Source organism: Gobio gobio (assembly GCF_949357685.1).
Source record: "Gobio gobio genome assembly, chromosome: 16".
Taxonomy (NCBI): Eukaryota; Metazoa; Chordata; class Actinopteri; order Cypriniformes; family Gobionidae; genus Gobio; species Gobio gobio.
The window spans coordinates 27,843,290-27,862,154 of record NC_137109.1 but is presented as its reverse complement, the minus strand read 5'-3'; the positions used below and the strand labels follow the sequence as shown (position 1 = coordinate 27,862,154).

The following is an 18,865-nucleotide window of genomic DNA, read 5'->3' as shown; positions in this document are numbered from 1 at the left end:
TAGCATCACCACGGAAAAAAAAAAGAAATGTATATAGCCACAAGCAACAATCTAAGAACATGTGTGGAGAACATAGCCAATTCTCACAAAACGGGGTAGAATGATCCTAATGGAAACACCACACGTACATACAAAAGGTTATGACGATTGACCAATAATTTTAAATAATGGCAGGGGAATTTAGATAGGCTCTTGGCAGCCATTGTAGTGAATTTGTTTGACTGATACTATAAACGTATGTTAGCCCTTGGCCCTAAAAAGGGCCGCATGCCACATTTGCTCAATAAAATGGTTAAGATGGGATGAATTTGCAATAGCATTATACCTAGTCTCTTACTATTTCTGCCACATCTTTAGCATACTGTATTAATATAAAGATATGAATAACCTACTGAATTCATTTATTGAAAGCTTAATTTTAATAGCATTCTGAATTGATCATTTCTAACGTTTATATGGCAGAAACAGAAAGAGAAGTATGCTAGTAGTAGCATACTGAACTCATATAAAGATAGTAATATATGGCAGAAACAGTAATAGTATGCTATTATGTCAAAAGCATACTGAATTCATTTCTTCAACTATTTATATTGTAGAAACCCTTACGGTAGTTTGCTTTTCAAAAAAGCATACTGAATTATTTTCTTTGTATGGCAGAAATGGTATAAGTACCAGGAGGTTAGTATACTCTTTAGTAAACTATTCTTATATTTAAATAGCAGAAATAATTTTTGGAATAGGATATTGAATTAATCTCTTCGTAAATATATAGATATTCATAGGATGTTATCCTGATTATTAAACTGAATTATATCTTCAAATATATACGCATATTGTAGAAATAGTCCAGGTAGTATTCTAGTATACATCAAACACAATTCTTATCTGTATATAGCAGAAATAAAAAAAATAGTGTGTTATTTGGAATAGCATACTGAATACATATCTGGCAGAAGTAAAATTATTTTGCTCTTAATTTAGCAAAAAAAACTAAACAATTATAGGCTAAATGGGATTGGACAAGGTTTTGCATGTGACTTCGCTTTAAAGGTGCCCTAGAATGAAAAATTTAATTAACCTTGCCATAGTTAAATAACAGGAGTTCAGTACATGTGAATCACATACAGTGAGTCTCAAACACCATTGCCTCCTCCTTCATATGTAAATCTCGTTTGTGAAAAACAACACGGAAAAATAGGCAAATCTCAACGTAACACCGAGAATGATGCAATCGTCGGGATCATTAATATGTACGCCCCCAACATTTGCATATGCCAGCACATGTTCAATGTCATGCGGAACTGCGCAGCCGTATCATCTCTGCAGGTAAACAAGCGTCACGCGAGGTTAGAGAACATGGCAGGTCATGGAAACAAATGTTATGTTCCAGGCTGTGCAGGGGATGTGAAAACGTTTCATACTCTTCCCACAGATAAAACATGTCAACAGGCATGGTTTATTTATAATCGGATACCGCGACAATTTAATTCAAAGTTGTTAGTTTGCTCGGCCCATTTCACCACGGACAGTTTTTTAAACCTGGGACAATATCAAGCAGGCTTTGCTCAGTGTCCGACACTGAAGAGAGGGGCAATTCCAACCATATTCCTGCAAGCAGTGAGTGATTTTATCCACTTCTTGACTGTCTAAACAATTTCTGATTAAATTGAAAGTTTCTTAGAGAGACAACATTAACGATAATATCCCGTGTTGTCTAGATCCAACACAAGATGCGACAGTAACCATAGGATAATCCAAGTAGTTTACATAACTAAATAGTGTGTCTAATGACAAAGGTTAATATTAGTTCATGCCAGTGTTGTCATAAATTACAAAATACAACCGTAGATACGTAACGTACTACGTTAGTTTAGTTGTCTGTCAAACTGTCAAACTCAAACGTTACTGTACAAACAACATATTTAAGCGCTACCCAGTTCAGTTTGTGATTCAAAGTGAAGAAGCTATCATTGTAAATTACAATGTAATTGTATTACATTGTATTACAATAATTAAAATGTTTCTACAATGCTAAAAAAGTTGTGACTGCTGAAGTGTATATTTAATGCTATATGCTAGTTATCGTTTAGGCTGAAGTTCTGGTATGGACGTAATGATTTTGCAGGTTCCTAATTAAAATGAAGACTTAACTTACCATTCAGAAGCGTTCATTTCCAATCTCAAAACATGTTGTTGTTCCTCAAAATCTGCATCTTCGTCAGAAACAGGCTCAAACATATAAGTTTTGAATGCCTAATCTCTCCACCGTCATGACGGTCAGCTATCATTGAGCTGCGCAGTGAAACAGCCAATCAGAGCAGAACTCAGCATTAATATTAATGACCCTTCCAAATAAGGCAAAAACAGACCATTTCATCCTGGAGAAGACTTCTAGAGTTTTAAATGGACTTGTAAAACCGTATCTGGACAATTATTGACCTTAAATAAGCCATATACCCTCTATGTAGATACCAGAGAACAATTTAAAATGTTGTTTCAAATCATTCTAGGGCCCCTTTAAATTGTGTTCTAAATAGCAGAGCTCATGTTCTGAGAAAATATTTTTGAGCGAATAATGATCAATGATGCGCACTTTACTCCGTCTAAGCAGATGGCTTAGAAGGTTTAATGACAGTGAAGGACTTATTCGGTGATCGAACGGTCCACTGGCCGTTTTGAATAGGTCCAATGACACAGTACTGTACAACCTCTGCTGCACGCAGATGTGCTGTGGGTGTCGTGCACAAACAGACAAGTAACCTAATGATAACCCCTTTCGTGGTCTTCCCAATATTATGAAAAATAGCACTGTATTTGAAGGATAGAACTTGAAGGAAACGGTAAGATTGTATTTTTAAAATGTTTTGTAAGTTATTCGAGTCAGACAATTATTTACACTTCAAAAAATAAGGCCTATCTCTTTCCATTAAACATATATATAACCGTCCTAAAATGTTTACCTTATACAAAACTGCATACATTTGATTTGTTTGAAGCAATTAAAAAGTACTATTTGGCCAGTGGAAAAGATTGAGAATAGGCCTTCTCTGAAATGTATTTTATACAATTTTGATTTGTTTACTCCGAAACAAGGCAAGGATACTGAATGATTTTTAGCAATGTGTTTTTTTACTAATGTGATGGCACATAGCCCGTATGTCATATTTTCCTAATGTCTTGTAAGTGGATGGGAATAAGATATGCAGATGACGTCATGCATAGTAAAACTAGGCGTTATAAACTCCATCTATGGAGACAGGGTGGAGATGTGTGTACGCACAATCTTCCACTGACTGGGTTTTGTAAAGGGAATTTTGCACAGGTACTGGCGTACGCATGCTTTTATAAATCTGAACAATTTTGTGCGTACACAAAATCTAGCTTTTAGGATGCAATCTATGGAAATGTTATACATTAGGCCCCAGGTGGCTATAGGTACATTGGTGCTTGGTCTCCTAAAAAGCATCAAAACGCAATACTATATTTATTGAATCTCACTATTATTGCTGTTGGTGCAAGGCAACATATTATACAAGCTTAAAAATGTATTTTAAAAGTATTTTACTTCCTTTACCATAGATGGTTCCTCTGTGACTCACACATCCTGCACAGATTAGCAAGCACAGCCTGGGCGAAGTTTAATTGGGATTTTAGTGGGAATGAGCCACGGCGTCGAGCTGAGAGACGGTGTCCAGCTCGTGTCCACTGCTGTCGGAGCAGACAAGCATGCGATCAGGTGACTGGCACATGCTGTGCCAACGCGTTTTTTTTGTGTGCCGTAAAAAACAGCGGCCGGGAGATTAGCATGGCAATTATCTTTGAGGCAATTATCAGCCGGAGAGATGAAGATGACTGCTTTCCAAGGTGTTTCTTTGTGTGTTTAATAGCTGTAGAGTAGTTAGATAAATTGTCAGAGCGAGTTTATGCGATGCTGAAATTCACAGCTGATGGATCTGTTTGAGGTGTGATACGGTGAGAACTCAATTAATTAGTATGGGTTTTGTCTTTTCATTAACCTACTCTGACATTTTCAACAAACTATGCAAACTAAGATTTAGGATGCCATCAAATTAATGCGGAAGTGTGGAATCGAGGAACATGTCGCAGGATTCCAGCTAGGAATGTACCGATGGGGATTCAGTCGTCAACAATAATAACATCCATGCGAGCAGATGTGCAGAGATGCACGGAGGGGAGAAAAGCCACAATGTTTACACTTGACGAACATGCATCCATTGTCATTTTAAAAACATATTTCGGCGTACAGTCTTTTAATATGATGCTGTATCCAGTCTATTTATACACATTTTCAGTGGCAGATTAGCTTGCAGTTTGACTAACAAAAGCAGCTGTGGTTTGTGTCGTTGGGGAATGATTACCGATGCACAGTGAGGCTATAACACCGAGGTAAGAGCAACACAAAAGGTATCTGAAATGCATTCAGCTCTAAATGAGTCGAAAGCAAATAAAAGTGAATGTTTTATCACATGTTGCACATTTTTGGCATCTGTTCTCACACACCTTACACTCTAAAAGCCTTAAAGATTTCTCTCGCACCCTCAGTTTCTCATAAACATGAAACTCGCTCACTGCTTTCTCGCTCTCTGACACAATCTCTCACCTGATTCGTCGTCAGACTTGTTCTCGTTCTCAGAGTCGGTGAGGGTGAGGGCCGAGTTCTCCCGGCTAGAGAGGCCAGAACTGCGGCGGGACTTGATGCCGTGGCCCCCCCACAGCTGGATGGCTCGCTCCGGTGAGATAGGACACTCTGGGTCGGAGTCGGCGTCCGAGCCGGCGCTCAGAGAGTAACCGCCCTGCAAGAGGCCGATCTCTGGGCAGTACGCGTTCTGATGCGGGGCCGGTTCACAAATGCCCAGCTCGGCTAAAGTAAAGTTACCTAAAATGGTAAAAAATAAAGCACAATCAGTTGAATGTAGAGGACCTGGCCTGAGAGAATTCACTGATGCTGCCTTGATGCACCCTGTCAGGGGCGTAGCCAGAACTTTTTTTCAGGGTTGGCCAGGTAAGACCCAGTGATTTTATCGGGGTGGCTAAAAAAATCCTGCTTCATACTACATATCCTGCGTGGAATACCGTAAAACGGACGTGGAATGGAACACACAAACTGGTTAAACTGTATAATCAATCCTATGTAATGATTGCATTTTTGCTTGGCATAAATTATCTTCCATATGAGTCACCATAAACCGTAACCAGTAGAGCTCTTTGCGTGGCCTATAACAGATCAAGCGACTTATAGCTGTCAGCAAACGTTGCAAAAAAATGTTTAAAAGTTATTTTTTAAAGTGATTAAAAATGCAAGGGCGTGTTCATTTATATTTTCGTTGCAAAGTGCAAATGGCTGTGCTTTCTTTGTGCTATCACAGGCTATGTGAGTAATGTAGGCTGTGTGAGTGAGCGTGTATAACCATGTATAATATTTGTTAATTTTGTTGTCTTAACCTTTCGGTTTTTTTCCATTTTCCATTATTTTTCTTTATAAAAATGCGCTTCACATTTTTGACCATACAAAAAATATTTTGCTACCTTCTGCTACCATTCCTGCCATACAAAGAAAATAATTCAGTATGCTTTTTTTGAATAGCAAACTACCGAAAGGGTTTCTACACGATAAATATTTGAAGAAATTAATTCAGTATTCTTTTAGCATAATAGCATACTATTTCTGTTTCTGCCATATATTACTATCTTTATGATTACTATCTTTACTATCTACTACTAGCATACTCCTCTTGCTGTTTCTGCCCTATAAACATTAGAAATTATGAATTCAGAATGCTATTAAAATTAAACCTTTGTTTCTACAATACAAATATTTCAATAAATTAATTTAGTATGTTATTCATATCTTTACGTACATGGCCTTTGTGCCGTGTCAGTTCTTTTTAACTGAGAAAAATCAGCTGTTAAAGCTGTAAAAAAGCTTGTGCAACAGGGGTAGCAAAAGGGGTGGCCAAGCTTCAATCAGTAATGTTGCCCCGTAGCTACGCCCCTGCTCCCTGTGAAGAAATCAAGCCCTTTACACACACTATCCATTACAAGTAAATCTAGGAACTAATTAATTAGTCTATCAAAGTCAATGCACTGCAAAGCACTCTCTAATAGCAGCAAATACCAAAAATCATCACTTAGCAGGACATAAAACACAAGATGTCATGACCATGAAGTACTTTGGCAGGATCTCAATAGTGAAACAAAACATATATTATGATACCAGACCATAATTATAGCATTAATATTAATCAAACAAACAACAATATTGACAAGAAAAAGAGAAAAACACTCATTGTTCTGGCCACTTATTTCTGACTGTTTATTTGAATATTTTTTTTCTATTAATAGATAAATACTTGAAGGCCTTTTTTAGTTTTTAGCTTTACACTTTTTAGTTTTTAAGAGTGTTATTTATCATAGTTTTTAATGTGGTACACATATCTTGAAATCTCAGTGGTACTGGTATATCAACTCCTGAAACTCTGGCATTGTGACGACCCTCTCTGTTCTGATGCTCGTTCAAGACAGAAAGGATTAGTCTTCATACAGTAAACTATCCTCGTATGGATAGTTTAAATTACAGATTTACTAGTTTCTATTTAGAACATAGGCGTTCTTACTTGTGAAAGCACATCCATTGAAAGCAATATCCCACAGTTCAGTTACAAGAAAGCTTTCTCAAGGTTTTCTCAAGCAGAATAAACTTCAATTTTATTTAAAACAGCCCATAAAATCACATTTAATGGGAAATGTATGTATTATGCTCATATGCTCAAATGTATTCAACCTGGTGGAACTTCTCTTCAGTCTAAAGACATTAATTTTGATAATATATTAATTATTGGGGAAGCATAAAAAAAAAGGACTCAAGTCATGTTTCTGTGCAAAACACCATCTTCCCATATGATTGTCCTGTCTTCTCTACACTGTCTCTGGAGACAAATGGTCCAAAATTAAATAAAGTTCAATAAAGTCTACATGCACAGTATATAATATTAAAAATAATAACAATTGCATTTGTATTAAATATAACTATCATTAATTAATGTTATAATATATAAAATATAAAGAAATATACACCTATCAGGCATAACATTATAACCTAATATTGTGTTGGTTCCCCTTTTGCTGCCAAAACAGGCCTGAGCCCCCGAGGCATGGCCTCCACTAGACTCCTGAAGGTGTGCTGTGGTAAATGGCACCAAGATGTTAGCAGCAGATGCTTTACGTCCTGGATCGGACTTGTTTGTTCAGCACATCCCACAGATGATCGATTGGATTGAGATCTGGGGAATTTGGAGGCCAAGTCAACACCTCAAACATGTTGTTGTGCTCCTCAAACCAATCCTGAACCAATTTTGCTTTGTGGCAGGGCGCATTATCCTGGTCTGAAACAATGCTTAGGTGGTAGGTGTCAAAGTAACATCCACATAGATGGCAGGACCCAAGGTTTCCCGGCAGAACAAGGTTGCCCAAAGCATCACACTGCCTCCGCCGGCTTGCCTTCTTCCCATAGTGCATCCTGGTGCCATGTGTTCCCCCAGGTAAGTGATGCACACGCATCAGGTCATCCACGTGATGTAAAAGAAAACGTGATTCATCAGACCAGGCCACCTTTAGGGGCGGCAGTGGCTCATTGGTCCATGTAGATTGTCTACAAACCGGAAGGTTGGTGGTTCGATCCCCGGTTCCACCTGACCAAGTGCCGAGGTGTCCATGAGCAAGACACCTAACCCCAGCTGCTCCCGACGAGCTGGATGGCGCCTTGCATGGCTGACACCGCCGTCGGTGTGTGAATGAGTGTGTGAAATGGGTGAATGTGAGGCAAAATGTAAAGCGCTTTGGATGGCCGTAGGTCTGTTAAAAGCGCTATATAAATGCAGTCCATTTTTACCATTTACCTTCTTCCATTGCTCCGGGGTCCAGTTCTGATGCTCACGTGCCCACTGTTAGTGCTTTCGGCGGTGGAGAGGGGTCAGCATGGGCACCCTGACTGGTCTGTGGCTATGCAGAACTATAAGCAACAAACTGTGATGCACTGTGTATTCTGACACCTTTCTATCAGAACCAGCATTAACTTCTTGAGCAATTTGAGCTACAGTAGCTCGTCTGTTTGATCAGACCACACAGGGCAGCCTTTGCTCCCCACGTGCATCATTGACCCTTGGCCGCCCATGATCCTGTCGTCGGTTCATCACTTTGGACCACTTTTGATAGATACTGACCACTGCAGACCGGGAACACCCATAAGAGCTGCAGTTTTGGAGATGCTCTGACCCAGTCGCCTAGCCATCACAAGTTGGCCCTTGTCAAACTCACTCAAATCCTTCAACTCATCAACTTTGAGGACAAAATGTTCACATGCTGCCTAATATATCCCTCCCACTAACAAGTGCCATGATGAAGTGTTATCTGTTATTCACTTCACCTGTCAGTGGTCATAATGTTATACCTGATTGGTGTATATTATAGTAAATTAATGTACACACATATACTCTGTTCAACAATTACATGTCTTTATATATAACAATTTATGCTTTAAAATGTACTTCCTCAGTCTTGTTTCACTATATATGGTCTCTGATGGTTTTAAGGCACTCTTGTAAAATTGCCTTGCAACAAAAGTATTTACTAGGGCTGCACAATATATCGCAATTATCGAAATGTTGCAAATGTACATATCGCGACATGCATATCGCAACGGCTGAATGATTTTAATAGGCTACTTCATCATTGTGAAAAGTATACGTTTTAGGTCGACGCATATAGCAGAGAATAGACTGGGCACACGACTGTTACTTATGTGACTTGCTTAACATTAAAAAGAGTTATTAAACGCAATAACTTGCGAAAAACAACTCGCTGTATGACACACATACCGAATACGTGCGCACAAGCCACCTCTCTGAAAGCGTGCGATCCCTCCAGTTCTGTTTCGTGTCTTGTTACACACTTGAACTGTCAAATACACACAGTTGTGTCAAAATGGCTGTCTTGATGAGTATTCATGTAAACACAGTCGGTAATGCTTTAAGTGAACAATATCAGTTGGGGAAAGAAACCGAATGCGTGTCAACAGAATCCGTGCATTAGGTCTTAAAGTGACAGCAGCCTAATACAGTAAACCTGCCGCTGTCTGTCAAACAACAAAGAGAAATAGAAAATCACTGTGCTCTTGAATAACCTTTGTTGCTTTATTATGTATCAGTGTATATTTAATTCATGTGAAGACTACTGTTTTTAGTTCTTATTTTTAATAACAAAGATAATAAAAAAAATAATCATCCACCCCTAGTTCAGGTTTCTTTGTTTACCTGGATGTTCTTGATGTTAAGTTTTAGGTTGATATAACTAATATATTACCAAGTCAAGCAAAGAGTTTTTGATATTTAAATATTGGCATTACATTTTTTGTTTGTTTACATTGATGTTAAAATTATATTGTCAGATTTGTGACATAATTTTTTACTAAAACACTGCTGGTCACTTTCAGAAGTTGTAGCGATGCTTTCTTTTCCCAGAAGGAATGTGAAACACATAAATGGTATCATTCTCAGTTTTTAAATATTTTTTTTTTATTTAATTTAAATAGATTTTACACACTTAAAGCAATATCGTATCGCATATCGAATATATCGCAATATTTAACAAGGTATCGCATATTGCACTTTTCTTCAATATCGCACAGCCCTAGTATTTACTGTGAAAAAAACAAACACTATGATAAATTAAATAGAACGTAACTGAACATTCAAACTGTATTCAGACAGGCATCACAAGGAAAATGAGGGCAGCAGGAGTCAGAGGTTTAACTGCTCAAATCAGTGTACGTCCATTCAGACAGCAGCTCATGTGTGGTGCTAAGGGGCCTATTTTATCCTGCAGCACTTTACCTGCTGTGAAATTTCCCTCACAGCATAACACCTCCTGTTTTGATGAGTGTGACCGCACTCATGCACATACACAGCCTCGACACACACCACATTCACAGAAAGCTGGACAGAACCCCTCCGCAAACAAATATATAAATATATTGCACATCACCCAAATTAAAGCACATCAAAGGGAATCGATAAACACAAGGGAGTCCCAATTATGGGCAGGCTATGGGATAAACAATTAAAGGATAAGGCGTGTGCAACCAATTTCTTCTCTCCAGTAATTAAAAGAGTCAATGCATGCCCTCCAATCAGCTGAAAATGAAGACGCAATTTCATTCATTAACGCTCTTTAAGGCAGGAATCTTTAATCGATATTCCTAGAATCAAGAGACCTTAATAGAGTTGCTTTATTCCTGACTATGTGGTGGGTGGACACAAAGCACAACCCCCCCCCCCCACCCCACACACACCCCACACCCCCCACCCCACCCCACGCTAATTATTCCTTCTAAAATTACATTAAAGTTGTGGGAACTGGAGACATTTACAACTATTAATATTACTACAGCTAAACAATGACACTGAATATTCCTATGCTATATGCTACAAACACAACTAGTACTCCTATCAGTCTAGTCAGACCGTACTGTACCTGACATGAAGTAGCTCAGGAACGGAGAAAGATCCATGTAGTCTGTGAGGGCAACAACAACACAAAATGCCACCTTTAGCCTGATACCCAACTAATTCACATCTAACCCGCAACATGCATCACATCTGAATAACATCAGGTTTACAGTACTTCCATCTTTTTAAACATTTCTTCCATCAACAGGTCTGTACACTGCTGTGCTTTTCATAAAAGTACAATCTAAAAGTAATTATTTAAAAGCAGTTTGTATACAACAATGACATTTTGAATGCAAACATCGAAACTGTTATTCCTAGGTTTGTGTTCTGAGTACTTAATACATATGTGTGTGTGGCATTTGCGAGTAGGCCTATGCAGATGAGATCGCATGCAGCATGATAAATATTTGTTTCTCATATTTCCATACTTCATTAAAATCGTTTAGTGCACTGCTAGCTACGAATTATCCCACTTACACCATTGCCAAATCCCAGCATTGACAACTTAAACCACTTATTAAGCACGTATGCACTTATTGATGTATTTGGCAAAATATTTGACTGGAAGGGTAAAAATTATGGTTATTTTCATCAGTTAAGACTTGTTAATCAAACATTCTGCCCGCTTTGAATCAGACACAGAGATAAAGTAGTGCCTAAGATTACATTTATTTGAATGAATAAATTATAGCATTTGTGAGAAAGTGAGAAAGATCTGTACCTGTGCTTAAAACTCATTTTTTTCCCTTTTGCGTTTGTATTGTTTTAATACTTACACAATTATTTTACCGCGATTTATGCCCCAGCCTGTGTCTGTTCATCAGCTCTCTATATTAACAAGGAATCTGTGAGTTTAATAACTTCAAAATAGCAATATAACCCCCTCGTTGCTGAGAAATATGATGTAACGATATCTCGCTGTGCGCACAAATAAACATTTAGGAGCACAATATTTTATTTTGAATGTCCACTGAGGAAAGAGATATCTTTTTATTTGTCCTTCTAACAGTTAAGTGGATTTCCCATGACAGTGCTAGTCAATGAGTTTGCAAGTTGCATCTTATAGTTTACAACCTTGTTTCAGCCCCTTTTAAAGAACCCCTGTGGTGCAAATAAAGTTTTTAATGTTGTTTAAATGTCTATGTGGTGTTTTTAATATGCTTTAAAGCCTTATTTGGAAGAGATTAGTTTTACATGGAGAGGTGGGGTAAAGTATGGCACACTTCATATGCACTTACAGTCTTGTGAACTTAAAATGGCTGCCGTGTGTGCATGTCAATCAGGATCGAGTATAAATGTATTATTTAATTCATCACAAGCAAGCAAAAATAAATCAATACAATTTTGTTTGGTTTTAATTTATATGACATTCACGACATTCAATGTAACTTAAGTGTCAGAAACTTTTTAGGGCCACTGCATATTTTAATATGGGATAATATGCATTGCTATGGTGCTGATATAAACGTTTATTAACTCATCTAAATAAAAAAAAAACGTGCTAATATACAGACGCATCATGTGTGAATGCCTATGTAGTAAAACCAATTAATTATTAATTTATCTTCAAACGGAAGGAAGGAAGGAAGGAATTAAAGAAATTATTCACAACTATTATATAATTATATGATATTTTTGAAGAAGATCAAAAAAGAAGTCATATTTTCTTTCTGTTGTCCAGCTTAGAGGCAGTGCCATATGCATGAAGACACATACTTGCATAATGTTTGTTGGAAATCAGCAGGCTGTGAAAAAAGACCATCTTGCTTTCTTTTTATGTTTACACATTTCTAGTACAGCCAGATGGAAAAATACCATAGTAAACCAAAAGAACAGGCATCTTTTTCTCAAAATGGGAATCATTCCCGGAGTGGGGACCGATCCCAAAAACACACTCAAAGCTGTCGAAATCACAGCTCCCAAAGGAGGTGGTCTTTCACGGTAAGAGGCCACAAAAAACAAACCCACCATCCTCAAGACCTCATTATGTCATCAAAATGTCTCCTAACATCAATTTGTTCTTTTAAAGTCCTCAGAAATATGTGTGTTTCTCTCTGTGTGTGTCTATATGGTGGAAGTGGTTCTTTACAATAAGAGATTATTCTCTCGTGGCTTATTTACCCAATTACACACTTTTCATTACCTCTGATCATCTGGACTTTACTCTTGACATTATGTCTCTCATAAGCTCCTACGATCAGGGATCATGGCTCTTTCTTCATGTTCACTTCTCCTGCCAGTAACTGCAATAAGAGCCACCACGCTCCATATTATCTTGACCTTTGGCTTTCTATTTCCTGTGCTCACTCTTTTCCTGACAGTGGTCCTCAAATAATAGAACTCAATTCTTACATGTCATGCATTTGCTGAGGTTACTAAACTGCTTCCTGCAGCTATCAAATACAATGGCCTCTGAGGGAGTAAAACAATTTGTGCAGGTTCCACAGTTGTCTAAAACATCACAGTTTTTATTAAGGATGCACCGATACCATATTTTTTAGAATGTCGCCAATGCTGACGCCTGTATTTCTACTGCATTTGTAGTTTGAAAAATATTATGTAGAGAAACCAAAAGAGTATGAATCATATTTGTTGATTTAATTTGTTTAGCAAATATATATTTCCTTCAGTTATTTTCATGCTTAAGTATGCCTGTTAAAATGTATTGTACAAGACTGTTATGTCACTGTTCAATCTATTGCTCTATCATATTTTATCTATCATTTAATAGCACAGCGCATTTTTAGAGCTATTCAGGGCTCAATGCTAAGGATTTTTTTGACTGGCCTGGTTGGGTCAGTGGTTCAAATGTTTAGATTCCAGAGAAATATCACAATTCTCTATTACAATTTTGATGCTACAGCAAAAATTACTAGCTAATAGATGAATGAAAGGAACTTTGTAGAGCCCCTCTCATCCAAAAAAATCACAATAATCTTTGTGCTTTGTTACTTTTGATATGAAACAAAGTCTCAGATTTCAAATTATTTCCATTTTATTACGAAATTTAAAAAAAAATTATGTGACAGATCGCACCTCGGTTCAAGAGAAGCGGCAGTTACAAAAAGTCTACAATGTCTTTGTTCTTTGTTGTTTGATTAACATTAAAAACAACAGCAGGTTTATTAAAGTGCCCCTATTATGCTATTTTAAAGCTTCCTAATTTAGTTTTGGAGGTCTCCTGCAACAGGTTTACATGCATCAAAGGTCAAAATACAGTTTCATTTTCTCATAATATACATTGCACATCACAACAGATGATCCTCAGTCTCTTTAAATCCCTCCTTTCCGCAAGCCTACTCTGCTCTGATTGGTCAGCCCAGCCCAGGCCCAGCCTGTTGTGATTGGTCTGCTGCGTATCGGAAGCTAAACGTCCATTACCATAACTGAACTCCAGCTCCGTCCGGAGGCTTCATAAAGCTCAGCGATTGTACACACTGTAAAGACAGTAACGATGACGTTGATTTTACAACAATCCCAGCGCCAGTCCGAATTGATAATGAAACAATGGAAGAACTCATTTTTCAACCCAAGCCTTGAACAGGACGATTCTCAGTGATGCTACTCAGTTTGAGGTACATTATGAGATGTTTCAACTCTAATTCCTCACCATCAGCATTAACAAGTGTGCGTCCATCAACAAACCTGTTTGTGTGTGTGTGTGTTTCTAATGTATTGTGGTGCACATGTGGGAACTGTATCAATAACAGCTCATGTGTTAGCCAAAGAACTAACGTGAATGCCTGATGAAACATTAAAGTTTGAAAAACAAATCTTGCTCCATCCTTTATCTTTACTCAAAGTAGTAAGAACGACAGACGATCTGCATTAATTAGGTAATACTGCTCACAGCTGATTTACAGAAGTATTTCAGTAAGACAGTAATAACGTGAGTTAGCTGGTTAGCCAGATACCTAACACAATATGAAACACAATAAACACAATGTAGAGCACAGTGCCTTATCGACATGATGCTATCCAGTATCCATCAGCTGCAGTGTTTGAGGTGGTTCAAGTTCAAGTTCAATTTGTTTAACATTCTATTAATTCGATACATTTACCTCATAGAAATCCTTCTCTGATATATCCATTCTGCTCTCTGTTTGCTTTGTTGCCTGTGTTTCTTAGTCACAGGCACTGTAGTCGACTGTGTGATATCGATTGTTAGTATCGGAGCATTTTAATGAGTACGAGTACGAATATATGAGCACAGTATCGGTGCATCCCTAGTTTTTATAATGAATTACTGTTTACCAGCAACATTTTGGCAGCATCAGAAGATATTGTTTAGAGCTTTTCATTTTTGAGTGAACTATTCTTTTAATATAACCCTATTAGAAGAAAGAGATATACAATCCTAATTCTGACTTCTCTTCTCAGAATTGTGAGATATAAACTCACAATTGTGATTTAAAGTCCAATTCTGAGAGAAAAAAGGGACTGAGGGACTTTTTTCAGAATTGCGAGAATCTCGCAGTTCTGACTTTTCGAGTTATAAAGTCCGAATTGCAAGATATAAACTCACAATTGTGAATTATAAAGTCTGAATTGCGAGAGATAAATTTGCTCTTTTGTGTTATAAAATGTGTATTTCTCGCAATTCTGACATAACTCGCAATTGTGAGTTTATATCCCATAATTCTGACTTTATAACTCGAAAAGTCAGAGCTGCGTATGAGAGCTTGTTTCCGCCACAGCATAAAAAAATTAAAAAGGTAATTGCGAGAATTGCATAATATAAAGTTGCAATTGTGTGTTATAAATTCAGACTTGACTAGACTCTGACCTTTTCTCAGAATTGAGAGTCTCACAATTCTGACTTCATAACACGCAATTGCGAGATATAAAGTCAGAATTGTGTGAAAGGCTATAACTCGCAATTGTGACTTTATATCTCACAATTCTGAGAAAAGAAGTCAGAGTTGTGAGATATAAACTCGCAATTGCCAGAAAAAAAGTCAGAATTGCACAATTATTTCTATATCACAATTGCAAGTTTGTATCTCGCAACTTTGACTTCATAACACACAATTGTGACTTTATATCACACAATTTTGACTTTATAACTCGCAATTACAAGTTTATATCGTTATTCTGAAAAAAAAAAAAGTAACCTCGCAATTGTGAGATATTACATTGCAATTATCATTTAAAATGTTTTATTCTGTGGAAACAAGCTATAATATTTGTGCAATGTTAACTTGCAATTGCGAGAAAAAAAGTCAGAATTGTGAGATAAAAAGTCGCTATCGCTATTTTTTTTAAATTATTAAATGGTGGAAACAAGCTTTCCTACACTTCAAATCACACCAGAAGAAGAGTTGACTCTAAATGATCACCACATGGCACAAAACACCAGTGTAAATAATGCAATGAAAAAGTTCAGCATCCAACTAGACATAAATCACAAAATATAAAAGTGGGGTCTGAAAGTCTGAGATCAGAAATGAAAAAATCTTAATACATACAGTATGTGTTAAAACACTTTTTTTTTTATCTCTAATGTAAGCTCTTAGATGCTGGCTATTCCAGCTTTATTTGTATATATGGAGCATAACATATTCATGTGCATTTTAAGCTACTTTAGAGAATCTGTAAATAAATGTAAATATAAATGCAAATAAATAAAGTAAAAGCTGATTGGAGAGAGAAAAAGAAGATACTTAATCAGTCATTAACAGTGTGTGTGTGTGTGTATGTGTGTGAATGCGCGCACACTTCACGTATGTACAGCTGATCATGAAGCCATCTATGAAGATTTGAGTTTGCAGTTGTGGATGGTGTTATTTAAAGACCTGTCTCCTGATCTAAAGTAATGGATCTATCTTTCTATCTTTATATCTATCTACTCGTCCGTCTAAGAAATGACTTTCTGTAACCCTACCAACATCTTTCATCTCATTTTTCATTCCATTTTAGAAGCTGGTGCCAAATTATTCCAACATGTCATTTGAAAATGTTCAAAATTTCAACTTTTAGTGATTCTGGAGACTACAAAGGAGCTGGATTGGATCTAAAAAATGGCCTTTTAGACTTTAATCTGGCATACAGTGCCTGTCTTGGCGGGAGGTGTGTTATGGCGTATGTTTTATTTTTAAATTTTTTTGCATTAAAGCCATGTACAGGTGCCCGGACACACACTGAGGTAATGTATGGGCCTTACACACCCCCGAGGACTGACTCAAATCCCATTTTGGGCCCCAAGAGTGAAAATTGTCCTCTGGTCATTATGCTTCATCAGACCCATGAAAGAAGCATTTGACTTTCCTGAGAGAGGGGGCTGATTGGCCATTTGAGTAATATAAAAAGACCTCCGCTTCAGCAGGGAGAAGGATGTGATTTCTACGTCCAGATCAGCATGCCTCTCTGTGGTCTCTCTATACCCCCCCATACCCTACTCCTGATGATCGCGGGTAATGGACCAGCTCCAGAGAGCATCTTTGTGCTGCATGTTTGTTCATGTTCTGTGGGTTGATGGTTATTATTGTTACTGAAGGCATGCGCTGAGGAAATGGAGCTCTGTGGGAACCTGCAAGAGTAAGTGAGTGCTGACTGAATCCTATTTAAATCTGCCACTTGACAAATTGAAACTTTAACTCTTTTAAAAGAAACTTTGTGAAGAGTTACGCTGTCCGAGTTCAATGTTCTTTTGGTCATGTTTCTTTGTTTTTGACTGTGTCATGTTTGCCTGTGTGCCCGTTTCCCAGAGCGTCTGATTACTGTATTTGATTCACCTGTCGTCTAGTTAACCCATTTAATCCCACCAGTCACAATAGTGACCGTAAAGGATATTTTAATTAACTAAAAATGTCACAGACTGTTGTTTTAGTGCACTTCCTGCAAATATGGGAAAAAATAAAGGGTCTCAATTAAATATGTGCAGTGTCACATGGTTAGTGTAAATTGTCACATGACCAGAGCAGTTTACTTCTTGTTTGCACCATGAGAAGATGATGGCTGCATCAAAGCTCCAAAACAAAAGGTGAGTAAAGTATGTTAACATAAAGATATGACAAAGATTTTTGGTACACATTATCTTTGAGGTGTCTAGTATTATTATATGAATTTATAAATTACACAATTATTCAGTTTTGTTGAGTGGGGTCATATAATGAATAAACATGTGGATGGCAATAGTGGCCGGTGGGAAAATACAGTGCATTTAGGTATACATATACTAGGGGTGGCACGGTACACCCCAAAAAAGGAAGGATGCCCGGAGTTGTTGAAGGATGTGCCAGCGTCGTATAGCAGGCAGGGCAGATGCAGTGCGGAGAACGGAGAGCTGTTACGCATTCCCACACTGGCAGTGTTTGTCTCGCGCAGCTGAACCGCGGCTCGTGTATGGCAAATGCAGACAAATATTGTCCATTCTGTCACATTTTCCGGTGTTCTCCTCCAACCCCTGTCTGTCTCATGCTTTGATTTATGATGGGCAGCATATATCTGCTGCAAATGTGACCGTGTTCCCCTCTGTCTCATACACACATGCATAGGCTATATAACATGTTGTATATAAGTAGTTCACATGATAAATGTAACATTTAAAAGTTAAGATATGCTTCTAGTTTTAATAATTTAAACATGCCTTTGAGTTTGGGCAAAAACTTCTGGCAGTGTTGTGTTTTCGTGTATTTTTATTTTTTTTTTCACAGCGCTGGATGTCATATGGTGATTGTTAAACACACGGAACACTTCATGGTGAAATTTGTTAATCAGGTCAGCTGAATTAAAGCCACAGTGCATTGTTCTGATCAAAATTGATATGATTAACATGAAAAATGTTACGCCAATGTGTCGGACTCGGTAGACAGCCAGTTAGGAAACAACTTCTACATGATATAAAAAAAATGTAATACTGTATCCTAAATTGTGGATGATTAAGCTATATATATATATCATATGCTGAAGTAAATTTCTGGAGTGTTAATGATAAAAAAAAAAAAACAAGAACCGTACAGAACCGAAAACCGTGACCCTAAAACTGTGATACGAACCGAACCGTGGGTTTTGTGAACTGTGCCACCCCCAACATATACATAAAATGTTACAAATAAGTTACAATATTGATGTTTTAATACTGGTTGCACTAATATAATGTTATGATATATGTTACAATAAAGTAACAATTTTGAAATACGTTAATGGTTGTATTTAAAAAAATTATAATTATCTCAGTATGTTTTATGTATAATTGTAACCCAAGAATGTGATGAAACAGAGTTTAAAATGTGATAACTGGGCTGAGATATATAAATAAGAATTTTGATGACTGCAGAAATATGTTAATTCAGCATACATTGTCCAACTGACCATAAAAATGGCAACAAAAAAATTTA

General features: G+C 37.3%; 1 protein-coding gene across 1 annotated transcript in view; it reads right to left on the bottom strand.

Annotated features, from left to right (window-relative positions):
• Positions 1–18,865, bottom strand: part of tenm2a (teneurin transmembrane protein 2a) — a gene marked incomplete at its 5' end in the record, with an annotated part of 338,434 nt that overhangs the window by 299,875 nt on the left and 19,694 nt on the right. The window contains one exon of the mRNA XM_079839762.1: positions 4,622–4,897. Coding sequence (XP_079695888.1) covers positions 4,622–4,897 — 276 coding nt within the window. The remainder of the gene's footprint in view (positions 1–4,621; positions 4,898–18,865) is intronic.